At 36.6% G+C, this 14,453-nt stretch overlaps 1 protein-coding gene across 4 annotated transcripts in view; it reads left to right on the top strand.

The window, feature by feature from the left end:
- The window catches only part of Kcnh7 (potassium voltage-gated channel subfamily H member 7), a 421,266-nt gene that overhangs the window by 268,867 nt on the left and 137,946 nt on the right, over nucleotides 1-14,453 (top strand). For all 4 annotated transcript variants that reach the window (XM_041631379.1, XM_041631378.1, XM_041631377.1 and 1 more), the window contains exon 3: nucleotides 7,790-7,945. In XM_041631379.1, the coding sequence (XP_041487313.1) occupies nucleotides 7,790-7,945 (156 nt within the window). The remainder of the gene's footprint in view (nucleotides 1-7,789; nucleotides 7,946-14,453) is intronic.

The raw sequence follows: 14,453 nt of genomic DNA, 5'->3' as shown, positions 1-14,453 counted from the left end.
TATCTCATGTCTGTTGACTCCAGATCCTGTCTTAAAGCTACAGGCTACTGCCCACTTGGGCACAAATGCTCCACTGTCCCACTCATGAGTCCTCTTCTGTGAACAACTTTATGTGGACTATCTCACCATCAGAAAGAAGGAGGAGGAGCAACTATCAACTCAATAAATATTTATGGCACTCCCATGGTGTGCTGAGGTGTGTCTGGAGTGGGACACAGCATTGCTCTTTTCTTCTTCAGATGCTGTATTGAATTCTGAAATGGACCATAGTTAGGGATGAACAAAATATTGATATATGGGAGGCCAAATGACATCACATAAACTCTGCAATTATTAATTTCTTCTAGTTCTGTTCCAGTGCTTCAACACATGGCCCTTTCCTTTGGGTCACAACTTGTACAGTGGGGACATTGATATTTGGAGAGAGTTCAAAATGGATTTGGGGATGTCTGAAAAGTCCTGATGACAAAACCAAACATTTTTTCTCATGGAGGCTACATGAGAGCTGTCAATTAGGTTCCTTTAACTTTCAAGATTTTTAAAAATTCCCCAGATAGCGATAATCAATTAAGTCATTCTCAGTTCAATAAGAAATTAGTGATTTTCACAAGTCTCCTTTTTGATATGAAAACGCTTGTACTCTTTCACCTTTGAGTGGACATGCCAGGAGAGAGCAGTGAAACACTCTCAGTGAAAGAAGGAAAATGCTTGTTACATACAGAAAGTCAAGCACCAATTCCATTTGTTTTCACGTTTTTCTACCTAATTATACCATCAGTCATTAGTGACCAGATGCTTTCTTCTCGTGTGGGAAGACCATTCCCCTTTGATTTTCTAACACGTCTTTTTATTCAAAATTAACAGCCCTGCCTTTTAGATGAGGTCTTTTCCTTCCCTAGAGATTGCTGTGTTTTATTTTTATTCTAGAGCCAGCCTTTAATGACATTTTTTTTAATCTTCAAAGGCCTTCCAGTCTACTAGAAAGAAAGGAATAAAAGATCCCAAGTATTTGCTAAATTGATTAGTTCAGAAAAGAATATTCTCTATTTGGTGTCCCAAAGATAAACATTGTGATTCCAACTCTAAGAATGGTAGGAGGTTGGAGAAAAATGCATACAGAGTCTGAGCAGTTATCTTGAGGTAATAGTCAGGGTTCTCTAGAGGAGCAAAACTATATATCTCTAGCAATACCTATATGTATTATTAGATTTTTTTATGTGGTCCAGATAGTCTAGCAATGACTGTCTACCATGAGAAGTCCAAGGATCCAGTAATCAGTAGTTGTTCAGTCCACGAAGCTGGATGTCTCAGCTAGTCTTCAGTATATGCTGGAATCCCAAAGAAAGAGGCTAGTGAAGGAATGAACTTGCTAAGTCAAGCAGGCAAAGAACAAGAGCTTCCCACTTCAATGCCCATTAGATAGGTTGCTATGAGAAGGGGTGGCCTAGATTAAAGGTGGATCTTCCTGCTTCAAATCACTTAAGAAAATTCTCTCACAATTGGACCCAGACACTTGGGTTTTAGTTAATTCCAGATGCAGCCAATTTGACAGCTAAAATTAGCTATCACACTTGCCCTCTGAAGATCCAGCAACAATAGGCAAAGATAATAGCTCACATTATTGAATTTTGCTTCTAAGTGTTCTCTGTGTGCCCAGAAACTGTTGTATACTCTGAAGTTTGCAATATGATGAAAATGCTGTTTATTTTGTCTGTCATCATCCCATGAACTTTACTCACAGGGGATAATCAAGTGCTATTTGGGTGGGGGTTTGACAGGCATGTCGTTTTATGGATCACTTTCAGCCGTTGGACTTCTGTTGACTTTTTATTGTACAAACAGATCTAAAGATACAACATCTGACCTGCACTAAACAGTCAGTGGTGTGCTTGAGTAGCTCCCAGTAAGCTGGTTTCTATTTGCTCCCCTTGGAGTATAAAGTGAGAGGGAGGAAAGGTTGAATAGGACAGCAGTTGTCACTTGGCTGGCTTGTTGGCCTTCTGTGGGATTAGCAGATGTTCAGAGTTGACATGGCCTTTCCCAGACAGAAGGATGTGCTGTTCAGAGGCTATGTTGACCTTACCTACATTTAGCTGCCTTTTCCTGCATGTTTTTCCCCCAAGTCAGATGGTCCTTACTGTCAAAGGACTGCCTCCTTCCTTTTCCTCTTAAGTCCACTCATCCCTAGATCCATGAAGTTCTTAGTCCAATGCATAGGTTCAGGTGAGTAGACATCACCCACACCACTGTCCTGTCCGTTACTCAGCCATGGTGTGACTGGCTCTGGGGAAGAAGAGATGTTGCAAACTCTTTGCCCTCTATTACTGCAGAATTGGGGCCCCATGCCCAAAACCTGGCTACTCTACATTTCATTGTCTTTCAAACACCAGCCTCTACTTCAATTTAAGAATTACCTTTCATTTCAAGGGTCTTCAACCCACAATTTATATTTTATAGAGGACCTAGATGTAAAGTTCCTGAGATGGAATACTCACTGTCAGCTTTCCCAATTAAATCTCTTCCTCAGTCCTTTCTATTACTCTCTTCCCCATCTCCAGGTGCTTTAAGTCCTTGGAATAACAGTTGGATGGCTTTGTAAATCAGTAGAGAATTGGAGCTTATTCTCATCATGGTTCTTGATGTATTGTCTAGGTTTTTCCAACTAGCTACAAACTGAGAACCCTGGGAAGAAAAAAACCTCAGTTTAAAAACTTTGCCCTTTCCATTATGCCCTATGGGTATGACTGTAAGATATTATCTTTGTTGTTAATTAAGGGAGAAGGGCCCAGGCCTCTCTAGGCAGGGTGTGATCACTAAACAGCATGTGCTGTGTGATGTAAGGAGGTAGCTGAAAATGAGTCTGGAAGCAAGCCAGTAAACAGCATTCTTCTAGGGACTCCTCTTTATTCGGTCCCTGCTTCATGTTCCTGCTTGAATTATTCCCTGGCCCCCCTCTGTGATGGACGATGACATGCAAGTGTAAGCTAAAATAAAATCTCTTCTTCCCAAGTTGTTTTTGGTCATGCTGTTTATCACAGCAATAGAAATCAAATGAGAATAGACTTGACCTATTAGAACGTCATGTTAGCACGGTATAAAGAATTCTATCCTAAACCCTGGCTGCACAGATATTCATTCATTTAATTCCAAGAACAAGGATACACAAAAAAATAATTATTTACAGAATACAGATAAGTAAAGTATGAACTGAGCTGAGCCCTTTAGTAGAGCTAGCAGGTTGCTCAGAAAAGAAAAGAATGGGACAGGGTCTCAGAGACACACATTCCAGCTGCAAAGCTAGCACTCTCCAACAAGAGGAGCTGCCAGGTTTTGTATAGGTACCATGTGCAGAGGAAATCAGTAAACACTGAACAAGGCAAATGTAAGAAAAATATCTCAAGATAGAATTAGACCTTTCTTGAGTTTAAGTAACTTTAAATAGCCTAATGTGAACAAATTTGGATAGAATTGTTTTAAAACAATTCAATGTACTTTGTAGAAATGTAGAAACATACAACATTTTTTCTAGCAAGAAAATACAGCTTTAATATCTTTTCTAGCTATGGATCTGTGCTAGAACTGTGTGGAGTTCATCCATTAGTAGAACAGTTTGAAAGAATCTTCTGTTGTCAGATGTAATTCATGCAGTTTATTCATTCTTGAATGCATCCAAACAGCTTCATGGCCACAGTTCTATGAAATATCTCTTAAAGAATTGCAATGTTTGCTAATGTCTCATGATGCCTATTGGCAAGAGGGATTAATGTTGGCTCTGAAGCCCTGATGGCCCACAGTCTTGATTCCACTCCCACTTCACTGTGTGATCCTTCATGATCATTATGGGGTCTTGCTCATCTATCCTCTGACTCTGAAGTGCCTCTGGAGTAGGGCTACAAACTTTCTCTATACCTATCTACCCCAATGACTTCCAAATTCATAATGCTGGTTTAGAGTAATACCTAAACTCAACTTTACTGCTGTGCCTTATGTTTATCTTCTCCACTTAGATATCCAAGCAATTTCAGAGTTACCATATTCAAACACCTATGAGTATACAAAATCTTCAAGACCACTTCTTGCCTCACCCTATTTCAGTTAAAGAAATAGTAAGTCATTCTTCTAGCTCAACACATGTTGAACTCCACCTAAGCACTTTCACCCACACGACACTGGTATAAACTATTATACTCATGCCAGTTTTGACAGTGTTTTCCACAATGCTTTCTTTGCTCCCATCCTAGCCTTCTCAGCAAGCTATTGCTTGCATGCACATGAGAATGATAGTTTTAAATCAAATGAAGCAATCTGTGCATGAAATGCCCCAGCACTTTTCCAACAGAGAGAAGTTCTCGGTTGGTGTGCCGTTTTGTATCTCCCTTGACCTACCCTCCACACCCCAGACTTTGTAGTCACCATGTTGGTATAGTTACTCTGGCTTCCCTGATGTTCCTTGTATGCACAAGATGCCCTGTGAGTACACATTACAGACAAAAGAAATACTTTCAAAGAAGTTTGTGCAGAAAAATCATGGCCTTTCATTGCATTTCATAATACAGCTGAGTATAAGCCACTGTTTATGTTTAAAGAGGTAATTGTTGTGTTATTCAAAGGACTGTGCTTTTCTTGAGTTTAAAAGTTTTAAATTCTGAAAAATTTATTAAAATAATCACAGTTTCTGACAAGTAGCCTTTTCCACTTTGGAAAGGTTTTCACTCAGGAAACAAAAATATGGAAATGAACCCAAGTCTAACCAGTATTAGTGCAGCATAACTGCATGCCTAACTGTATAAATAATGGATAATGTTATTGTAAATATTCTGCCTCTTAACAAACACTATTAATTGCATTTGAATACACGATGCACTTTAACAAGGTTTAAATTCTTTCTTGATTTAATGCTATTTAAATATCATTGAATAAGTCTTTCTTTTCTTCATTGTTAAAGTAGTGCTTCACAGATTATGTTTCTGTTCCTTTTGCTTCTACCACTTCATTCAGGGGAAAAAATATTAACAATCACAGAATGATGACTCTGACAGGTATGTTGCTTTACTCAACAGTGCTTGGAGGTTGCAGAATTATGCAAGCTAAAATACATTCCATATATGCTCCTCCTCGGTATTCTGTGTTTCCCCTTTCACTGTGTGCCTTCCAGAGGCTACACAAGATTGATGGATATGTCAACTCCCCAAACTAAAACTGGAAAGCATGTAAGTGTGAGTCTTCAGTTGACTGTAGAAAGGATATATTATTTAATGGAAGCATGTAGGAAGCAATAGTGGTAAGCAATAAATCTCATATTAATTATACATATGCAATGAGATGTGGAGCTGATATACATGCATTGAACTGTTTTCCTGGAACACAATGATTATGTGCTTTTCAGTACTCAAGAGTAAATTTCAAGCATTTGTATGGAAGGGTATGGTTTTCCTTTTATTAGTCAATACAAAACAGCTCTGTTCTATTACAAGCCTATTAGATCCTCATCCTTGCATCTTTTATTTATTGATTTCTCAAAGATTTAGTTTATGTTTCTGCTTCACAATCAGCAGTATACCTCAAATGTTGAAAGATTTCAAACTGCTGAATAACAAATCTGTGAATTCACAATTATATTCTAAATGGTGTAGGAAATGTCATTGTAAGTGGTAAAATCAATATGTATTTTGACTCATTAGGAAAGTGCATGATGGCTGTTTCTCACGTCTCTTCAGATTCTGTTTAACCAGTTTGCATTGTGATGCCTGGTCCATGGCACGTCTATATTTAGTTCTAATGGAGCACTCTTAAATTGCTTATTTTGTGTTTACTAAAGTTGGCCTGTTTGTTACCATAGAAACTTCACAAGAGCTCTAGCTAACTATTTTATTAGATGAATTGAAGATACAGCTGAAGACTGGATGTGCAACAAATCATTCTTAATGCATGTTTTTTAGCATCTGTGCAGTGTGGGTTACTGATCTATATTAGACATTTTCTTAGGGTCTCTTTCGTTTGATATTTTATTAGGGTCTATTCCATTTCAAATAGGGAAAGATATCAGTATTTATAAATCTAAATTGTAACTAAGACTTTGGTATCTCTAAGATACAAAGAGTAAGTGATCTAAGTGGGTATTTGTAACTACGATCTGTAGAAATTAGAGACCATTGAAACAATTTACCACATGGCAAATAGCTGTCCGGCCGCACATTTCTCAAAGCTCTGCGTCCTCCACCTACAGCGATATCAGAAGCAGCTTCTGTTCTCAACTCTGATAGTATTAGCCATGATACGGGACTCTGTAGGAAGGAAAAGGCTTTATTCACTGCTGGTTTTGCTTGCAACAGAATTTGCAACGCCTCTTTAGAATGTCAGCAATCTGTAATTCTTGAAGATGCTCGGGTTCTTGGTTCAAACCTTCTGCTATCTGCCCGCACCTTTGTCCCTTCTTTCCAGATGGCCATCATTTTCTCACAATTCATCAAAATATCTCATCAACCTTGCCTTCTTACACCCCTCTCTATTTTGTCACTGAAACATAATTCTTGGGCTAATATTAAAAAAAGCAAGAATAATCATAATACACGTTACTATCTGAGAGATTAAGATTGCTTTCTGAAGTTTTTCACATTTACATTTGGCTGAAACAAATGCATAGTTCTAAAGTTTAATCTCACTTTTACTGAGTAGAACAAATCCTCAGAAGATAGGGATTGAAGGGTATAGCAAGGAGGCCGCTTGTTGGTTCCTGGCTGCTCAACCCCAAAATAATCACACAGAAATTGCATTAATTAAATCACTGCTTGACCCATTAGCTCTAGCTTCTTATTGGCTAACTTTTACATATTAATTTAACCAATTTCTATTAATCTGTGTATCACCACATGGCAGTGGCTTACAGGCAAACTTTTAGCATGTCTGTATCTGGTGGTGGCTCCATGGCTTCTCTCTGACTCCGCACTTCTTTCTCCCAGCATACAGCCTAGTTCAGTTCTTTCCTGTCATAGGCTTAAAGCAGTTCTTTATTCATTAACCAATGAAAGCAACACATAGACAGAAAGACCTCCCAACACCAGAAAGGAACTGTTTGAGGATTACTAGTTGTCAGCACCAAGAAATCAGACAGAAGGTAAATAGTTTAAAGAAACTCAGCTTCTCAACTGTATTTATAGATCGTGAATGGCAAAGATTGTGTTGATGGATTCACAGAGGTGACTATTGGCAATACAGAAAACAATAATACAATAATATAGATATTTTCCAATGTTCTAAACAATTAAAACCGAATAAAATATTGTCATTTGGATGCTTGCATTTTTCTCATTTATTGCAGCACATCTAAGATATACAGTAATTGATTGGGTCTAGGAAACTAAGAAAAATATATAATTTTTAATTTCAAAATCATGGTGATATAAAAGGAATATCTCTTCACTCTTTATACAAGTATATTTCTCATAGACATAGACTTAATACAAATATGTAGGGCATGGATGAATGTGTTTTCTAGAATCTTAAAAATACTCTTTTATACTAGTTGTTAAAGTTATTGGTAAGAGCTGATAGGATTTGATATTGTGTTTTTCCACAATATAATAACTGAATTATACTCTAAACTTTTTATGTGTATCTATAAAGTAAATACATATGCAATAAATTATGGGAAAATTAAATTATTTTATTGATTGTCAGTGGTCATTTAAGACAACTTTTTATAGGAATGCATTTCAATTGTGTTATTACTGATAATTCACAGAGAAAGTATATGTTTGATCTAACACTCATTTTTTTTTCCTCCCCTTAGGCTCCACTTTCATTTGTAACACTCACATAATCCCAGTGAAGAACCAAGAGGGTGTGGCTATGATGTTCATCATTAATTTTGAGTATGTGACAGATGAAGATAGTGCTGCCTCCCCAGAGAGGGTAAACCCAATCTTACCAGTCAAATCTGTAAACCGTAAGTACAAGGCCCATGTCCATAAAGTCCGAATACTCTGTGGCTGCTGTAGGCATTTGCATGAATCAGTTCCCACATAGAAAATATTACTACTTTATTTCAGATAGCCATAGCCGATGCTACTCTACAGAATTTATCATCTACTTTGACAGTCATGTATCTCAGGTATTCCATAATGCTAATGCTTTTGTTTTTTTTCTTCTGGACAGGGTCATACTATGTATTTTTGAGTGGCCTCTGAACTTAGTATGTAGTCTACGTTGGCCCCAAACTGACTGCATCTGCTTCCACAGTACTGAGATTCAAGGTGTACTCCACCACGCTAGTCACTTTACCAATACTTTACTGAACAATGAAAAACACTTAGGCTGTTTACAAATATTAGGTATTAGAAATAATACTTCACATTAGGTAAACAAAAATTGTAATGCTTGACAAGATATTAGCTTATAAAATAAAAAATAGTTTCATTTCAGTTAACTTAAAATAATTGGCCAATAAACTCAGAAAAGATGCTTTAAAAAGAACTAATACTTCATATAAATAACTTTATATTGGTAAAATAAAGCAGTTCACATTGTTAGAGGATATTCGGTTCACTTCATTTACTGATTTTTTTCAACTCAGTCTCCTGTACCTTAATCTATGACACATGAATCCTTTTCTCTTCTGTTGCTGCATTTTTAACTACATTTAAGATTTGTTTTGGTTGTGTCATTCCATCCATATGGCACTTGTTTCTTGATGCTCACTAAGAAGCATCAAGAAATGCTTTGATTACAGTTCCAGTGGCAATACATGTTTATTGACAAAATTGATTGTTTTTTCACAGTGATAGCATTCCGTGTTGACCTATTCCATCTAATTGTGTTAGTGTTTGGTTGTTTCAGTCTGCGTGTCTTTCTTGTTATATTTGGTAACATAACTACTTTTCTAATAGTTGTCTAAATAGTTGTCTAATAGTTTACAAGATGCCATTTATCTGCAATTATACAATTTGTTGACTTTATAGATTAGGTCCTTCATTCATCCTCATCATACAGTGAATTTTGATTCCTTACATTGAGGGAGAAGAAAATTAGATCAAAGGTCTTTTTCTGACCTTCCCACCATACAATTTTAGTCAATAATATATTTCTTTGAGCTTGTCATTGTGTTGTTAAATATCATTAATAGTATGCTACTTGACTTTTTAGTTTGGATTGTATTATTAGATTTCTATATCTTGTCAACAAACTTAGTCTGTCTTATGATTTTTCTCCCCAACCCCTGCCCCTTGATGTCATTGTGCAGTCTGTCAGTTTTGGAACATTTTTATATTTTTCAATTTTGTTTTAAATTTCTTTTTGTTTAATTGAGAAAAGGAAAAAAAGAAAGTTTCCGCCACCACCCAGCCTCCCATTTCTCTCCCCCTCCTCCTAACCTCCTCCCCCTCCCCCCATTCCTCTCCCCTTGTTTTAAGTTTTAATAAAACAGAATCAGTATTCACACAGATCTCCTCAGTTTCTCCAACATAACATACTAAATTAAACTTATTACTGCAAAGTGTTTTAGAACACTTTCTTATTCAACAGGGTAGTGGTTTGAATGGAAACTGTCCACCCTAGTCTCAGGCATGTGAATACTTAGTCCCCGGTATTTGGGTAAATTTCGGGGTATGGATACGCTGGATTATGTATGTCATGAAGGATGAGCTTTAGAGTTTAAAATCTCAGGTCATTTCTAGGTTAATGTCTCTGCTTTGTACCTGTGGTTTAAGATTTAAGCTTGCCATCTCTGTTTCTTCTCCACCATGGCAAACTCTTATCCCATGAGAACCATGAGCCTGAATAAACTGTTCCTTCTATAAGTTGTCTTGGTCATGTTTTTTTTTTTATCATAGCAGTAGAGAAGTGACAAATAAAAACATGGTTCTTCTATAGCCTCAATGCTTGAAGGCCAGCCAGCATTGGGAGATAATAACAATTTGGATATTATCTTGCATTTACATTGGCCTGTTACTCCAACAGACTCTCCATTCTTTTCTTCCATTAAGTGTTGCTGACAAGGAGTCTAATGCTAGTCTCCTTGACCATACTAGTGGTTTGGGCCATTGGGCCGTTTTCATCTCACACTTCCTATTTCTTCTCCAGTGTGCACACTCCTCTGCAAGGGTACTCTTCAGAGTACAGTTCATAATTCCAAGATTAGTGCCTCCTCTTTCCTTACATAGCTTTTGTGGCTCTCTTCTCTGATCCGTCCTGTGCTCTCCTCAGCAAATTCTGCTGTTCTAGGTGAACGTTTCTAGGTGTAGATGAAATAGAAGCCTGATGCTATTCTTGTAACAATGCTGTATGTCCAGATTATGCGTGCTTTGATTTGACATCTTCCTATTGATTTATTTGCTTGAGATAAAATTCATATGAAACCTGGTCTTTATATATCTGGTATTTCTAATGAACATTGGAAAACATCACAAAAATGTTAATAACAGAAATTTAAAACTCCTATACTTTATGAACATCAAATAACAACATATATGAAATAAAAATTATGCTCCCAAAGCATATGCTGCCTAACATGTCCAAATCTTGAAGTGGTATATACTTACAAATAGAGGCCAGAGACTGACATTGATAATGTTTTCTGTGTCCCTCTACCTTATTTTGAGATCAGGTCTCCCAATCGAACTGGATCTTACTGATTCAGATAGACTGGAGAGTCTCCTGTCTGCCTCCCTGGTGCTGAGATTCTAGGCATGCACTACTGCAGCCAGTTTTGTGTTTATTGAAGCTTTATCATTATGTATGTATTTTTATGTGTACTGATGGATGTGTGTGGGTACATGTCCAGATACAGATGTATATGTGCGTGTGAGAACCTGAAGTTGATATCATGTGTCTTCCCCAATTACTTTCCTCTTTATTTTTTTTTTTTAGCTCAGTAAACTTGGAGTTCATCAGTTCTGGCTACACTTGCTAGTCAGCTTGCCCTATAGATCTTCTGTCTCTGTCTCTTGAGTGTTAAGACCACTGTGGCCACCATGTCCACGTGTTTCTCACATGGGTTCTGGAATCAGAAGTACACAGCAAACCCTTTATTCCCAAAGCCATTTCCCGAGCTCTCTTATCCAGCTTTTTCACATGGGTTTTTGGGGATGAAACTCAAGTCAACGTTCACATGTGTGCAGTTTCCTAGATAAGCCTTCATCACATGTGCAACCTTTTGACATTAAAACACAAAACTGTTATCTACAAAGTTCAAGCTTAACAATCATATAATGTTTTTTTTTAGATTTCACACACACAAAATATAAAAACAATTTTATCCTTTATGGCAGGTTGTGTTTTTGTATGGGTGTTTTTCTCATTACCCTTGGCTGCATGATGTTTACCACCCATGAGTCGCAGGTTCCTCCCTGTAAGCATACACCTAGGTTTAATACTAAATCAAACAATTAAACATTTTTTATAGTATCAGTTACTTCATGTGCCAAACCTAAATGGCAGTAGAAATTAAATTTCTCCTAAAGCAAAGGTGGAACAAATATAGTAATGTAATATAATGACAATATCCTGAATTTTCCCTCCAAAAAATACATTTGAGGAAATTTCTTGAGAAATCTGTAATTTATAAATCTAACAAAATATGAAACATAATTTTGTTATGAAACAAAATGTAAATTACTATAAAAGTATTCTGGTCACAAACATTGTAGCTTTGAAGTGATACCCACTTCAATTTTGATATGTTCTCTTCTTGTCAAGTTCAGTCACTACAGGATGGTCTATGAGAGTGAACCTCAGTGGCATCTGCCTCTCTCTGCCTTGAACATTTGTGAATATTTATAAATATCTGTAAATATTTGTCCACAGAGGGAATGCCTAGTTTATTTTCTTAACCATCTTCTCAATTGCTTCATTTTACCCATGTGATAGTGTCTGGTGTGGCCCTTCATCTTAATGAAAGAAAGAAAGAAACAGTGTGCCCACACGATAGCAGAGGATGGAATTTAGAGGAAAAAAAAAGGATAATACATTCATTTAAAACTGAAATACAAATGTTGAATTGATACCTTGGTTTCCTAAAGAGAAAGAAATCGAAACGCATGCTCCCAGATTATGAACACAGTCTATGGCATTTGAAATTTAGTTAGACTGGCATCTCATGGGAAAGTCCTGACAAGTCCAGTAGAGATTCTACTCCTTAATTTGTGAATATGTGTGGCTCCCCTATGGTGTATCTGTCACTCACACAGGAAATCACTGGAGAGAGTAAAAAATATGCAGATACAATTGTTTCCATGGCTTTTCAAACTCTTATTATTTACAGCCAGTCTAGTGGCTTAGCTTTGTGTCAGAATTTGAAGAATTGATTGTTAAATCAAGCAGAAAAGTTTAAAAGACCCAAATTTTGCTTGATAACATTTCACATTGTGTCTCATCTCTGACAAAATGTGCTGATTTATTTCTTTGAGAATAAAATTTTACTGTCAGTACAAAATAATGGCTTTGGCTCTTTCAAACATCTTTTGGTAGAGAGCCAGAAAAAAATACAAAAAGGGGGGTGAAGGAATAGGAAGAAGAGATGGAGGAAAAGAGTGAGGGATGGATGGAGGGAGGAAAAGAAAGAAGAATGGAGGAAGGGAGGGAGGAAGAGGGAGAGAGAAGGTGAAATTTTAATACATTTCTTTGGAAAAACATATTGTTATGGAAAGTCAACCAAAGATGTCCACTGAAACACAGTTTATAGCCAATTGAAAGTCTTCATTCCAACCCGCTGGGAATATACACAGATATTAAGGACTTAAGCATAGCACTGAGTATTTAGAGCAAGGAACTTTTAAAGGCAAACTCTATCATGATATCTTGCTTGGCGGCAGCAGCTGCAGGGAGAGGTTTTACTTTAGCAAGCAGTTTAACAGAAGCTAAGATAAGCAGTTAGCAGGAGATGGAGGTTTGCACAAGCAGGCAGTTTATCAGAAGCCAGGCAAGTTAGCTGGGGCATCTTTGCCTCAGGTTCCTAGAATAGAGTTGAATAATCTCCCTTGGGATTCTCCATCAAGGAGATCAAATTCTACTTAAACCTAAAATGGCTGCAGCAAGAACACAAGAAGGTAAAACCTTTGCACTGTCTTGCCCTGTTACAATGCTAACCCTTAACAGATATATTGCTTTAAAGTCTACAATCCAGTTGAAAGCTTGTGGGTAAATTAAACTAGTCATAAATAAAGTTTGGTTACACTGATTTATGTGTGTGTGTGTGTGTGTGTGTGTGTGTGTGTGTGTGTGTATGATAAATACTTTAAACCTGATATTTTTCTCTAGTCAATGCTTAATCTCTTATGAAAATATGGTATGTATACCTCTGAGAGAAAGAATGAAAGAGAGGGACAAAAGGTGAAGATTGCCCATTTGTTATTTATTAAAGATACATCTTTCTGTAAATTACTTGTCTCCCAAAAATGTCACCAACCTGAGCAAAAAAAAAATGAGACATGTGCATATTTTTAACTATTAAATTATGATGACTAAGGAAAAGAATATTAAATGAATTATAGAAAAGAGAAACTATAAAAAGGAAAACTTGCTGTGTATTGAATGGAATAATAAACAATCTCAGTAAAAATATTAGCTTTAGAACATGGAACCCAACACAAGAAAAGTAAGCATAGTATTCAGAAAAGTAATTTTTTTCACAATATTATCTGTGAGAGTTACAAGACCAGATAAAAATAAATGACTTATGTCCCCCTAAATGGAACACGTTCATAAGGAAGTGTTATTATTAATGGGTACAACTATCAAATTAGTAAATACTATACAATGGATCCATTTAACTAATTAATGTAAATATTAATACAATACAAACTCAGTATTTTATTGCTACTTTATATAAAATATTCTTTAAAATGGAAATAATAGAGTTTGCTAGGATTTTGAGAACAATGGGGAAACCTAAATTGAACAAAATTCTTGATTGTGATAGTTAATCTCAATTTTCTATTTGCTATGAATCAAAGTCCTCTAGGAGATAAGCCTTAGGCATGTCTGGGGCATGTTGTCCCTCTATTATCTAGATTAGGTTCACTGAGGTGAGAGGACCGACCACCGTGTGTGGCGCCATTCCCTGGAATGGGATCTGTACTACCTACAAGGAGAAAATGAGTAAGAACATGCTCTCCGTGCTGTCTGCTTTTTGACTATGGATCACCCATGTAAGACTGCACCCTTGAGCAGTGGGCCAAAATGAACCTTCTCATCCTCAACTCACTTTTCTCAGGGCCTTTTGTCATAGCAACAGGAAAATAAACTAAGATAATATCCAAACAGAAAATTAATGCATATATTTTTATCTTGTTTGACCTACTATAAAAGTTTCTCTAACATTTCTCTCACTAAACAAATCTTATTAATAACATTTTTACTCCTTAATCAATGTAAATTGCTTTGAGTCTCAATTTAAACCTACATCACTTACTGTCAAAAGTTCAGGATATATTGAGTTTACACTATAATTTAGGGATTTT

Source organism: Microtus oregoni, unplaced genomic scaffold (genome assembly GCF_018167655.1).
Source record: "Microtus oregoni isolate MIOR12 unplaced genomic scaffold, Mior012 000037F_ref0000500, whole genome shotgun sequence".
NCBI lineage: Eukaryota > Metazoa > Chordata > Mammalia > Rodentia > Cricetidae > Microtus > Microtus oregoni.
This window is presented reverse-complemented; position numbering and strand designations above follow the sequence as displayed.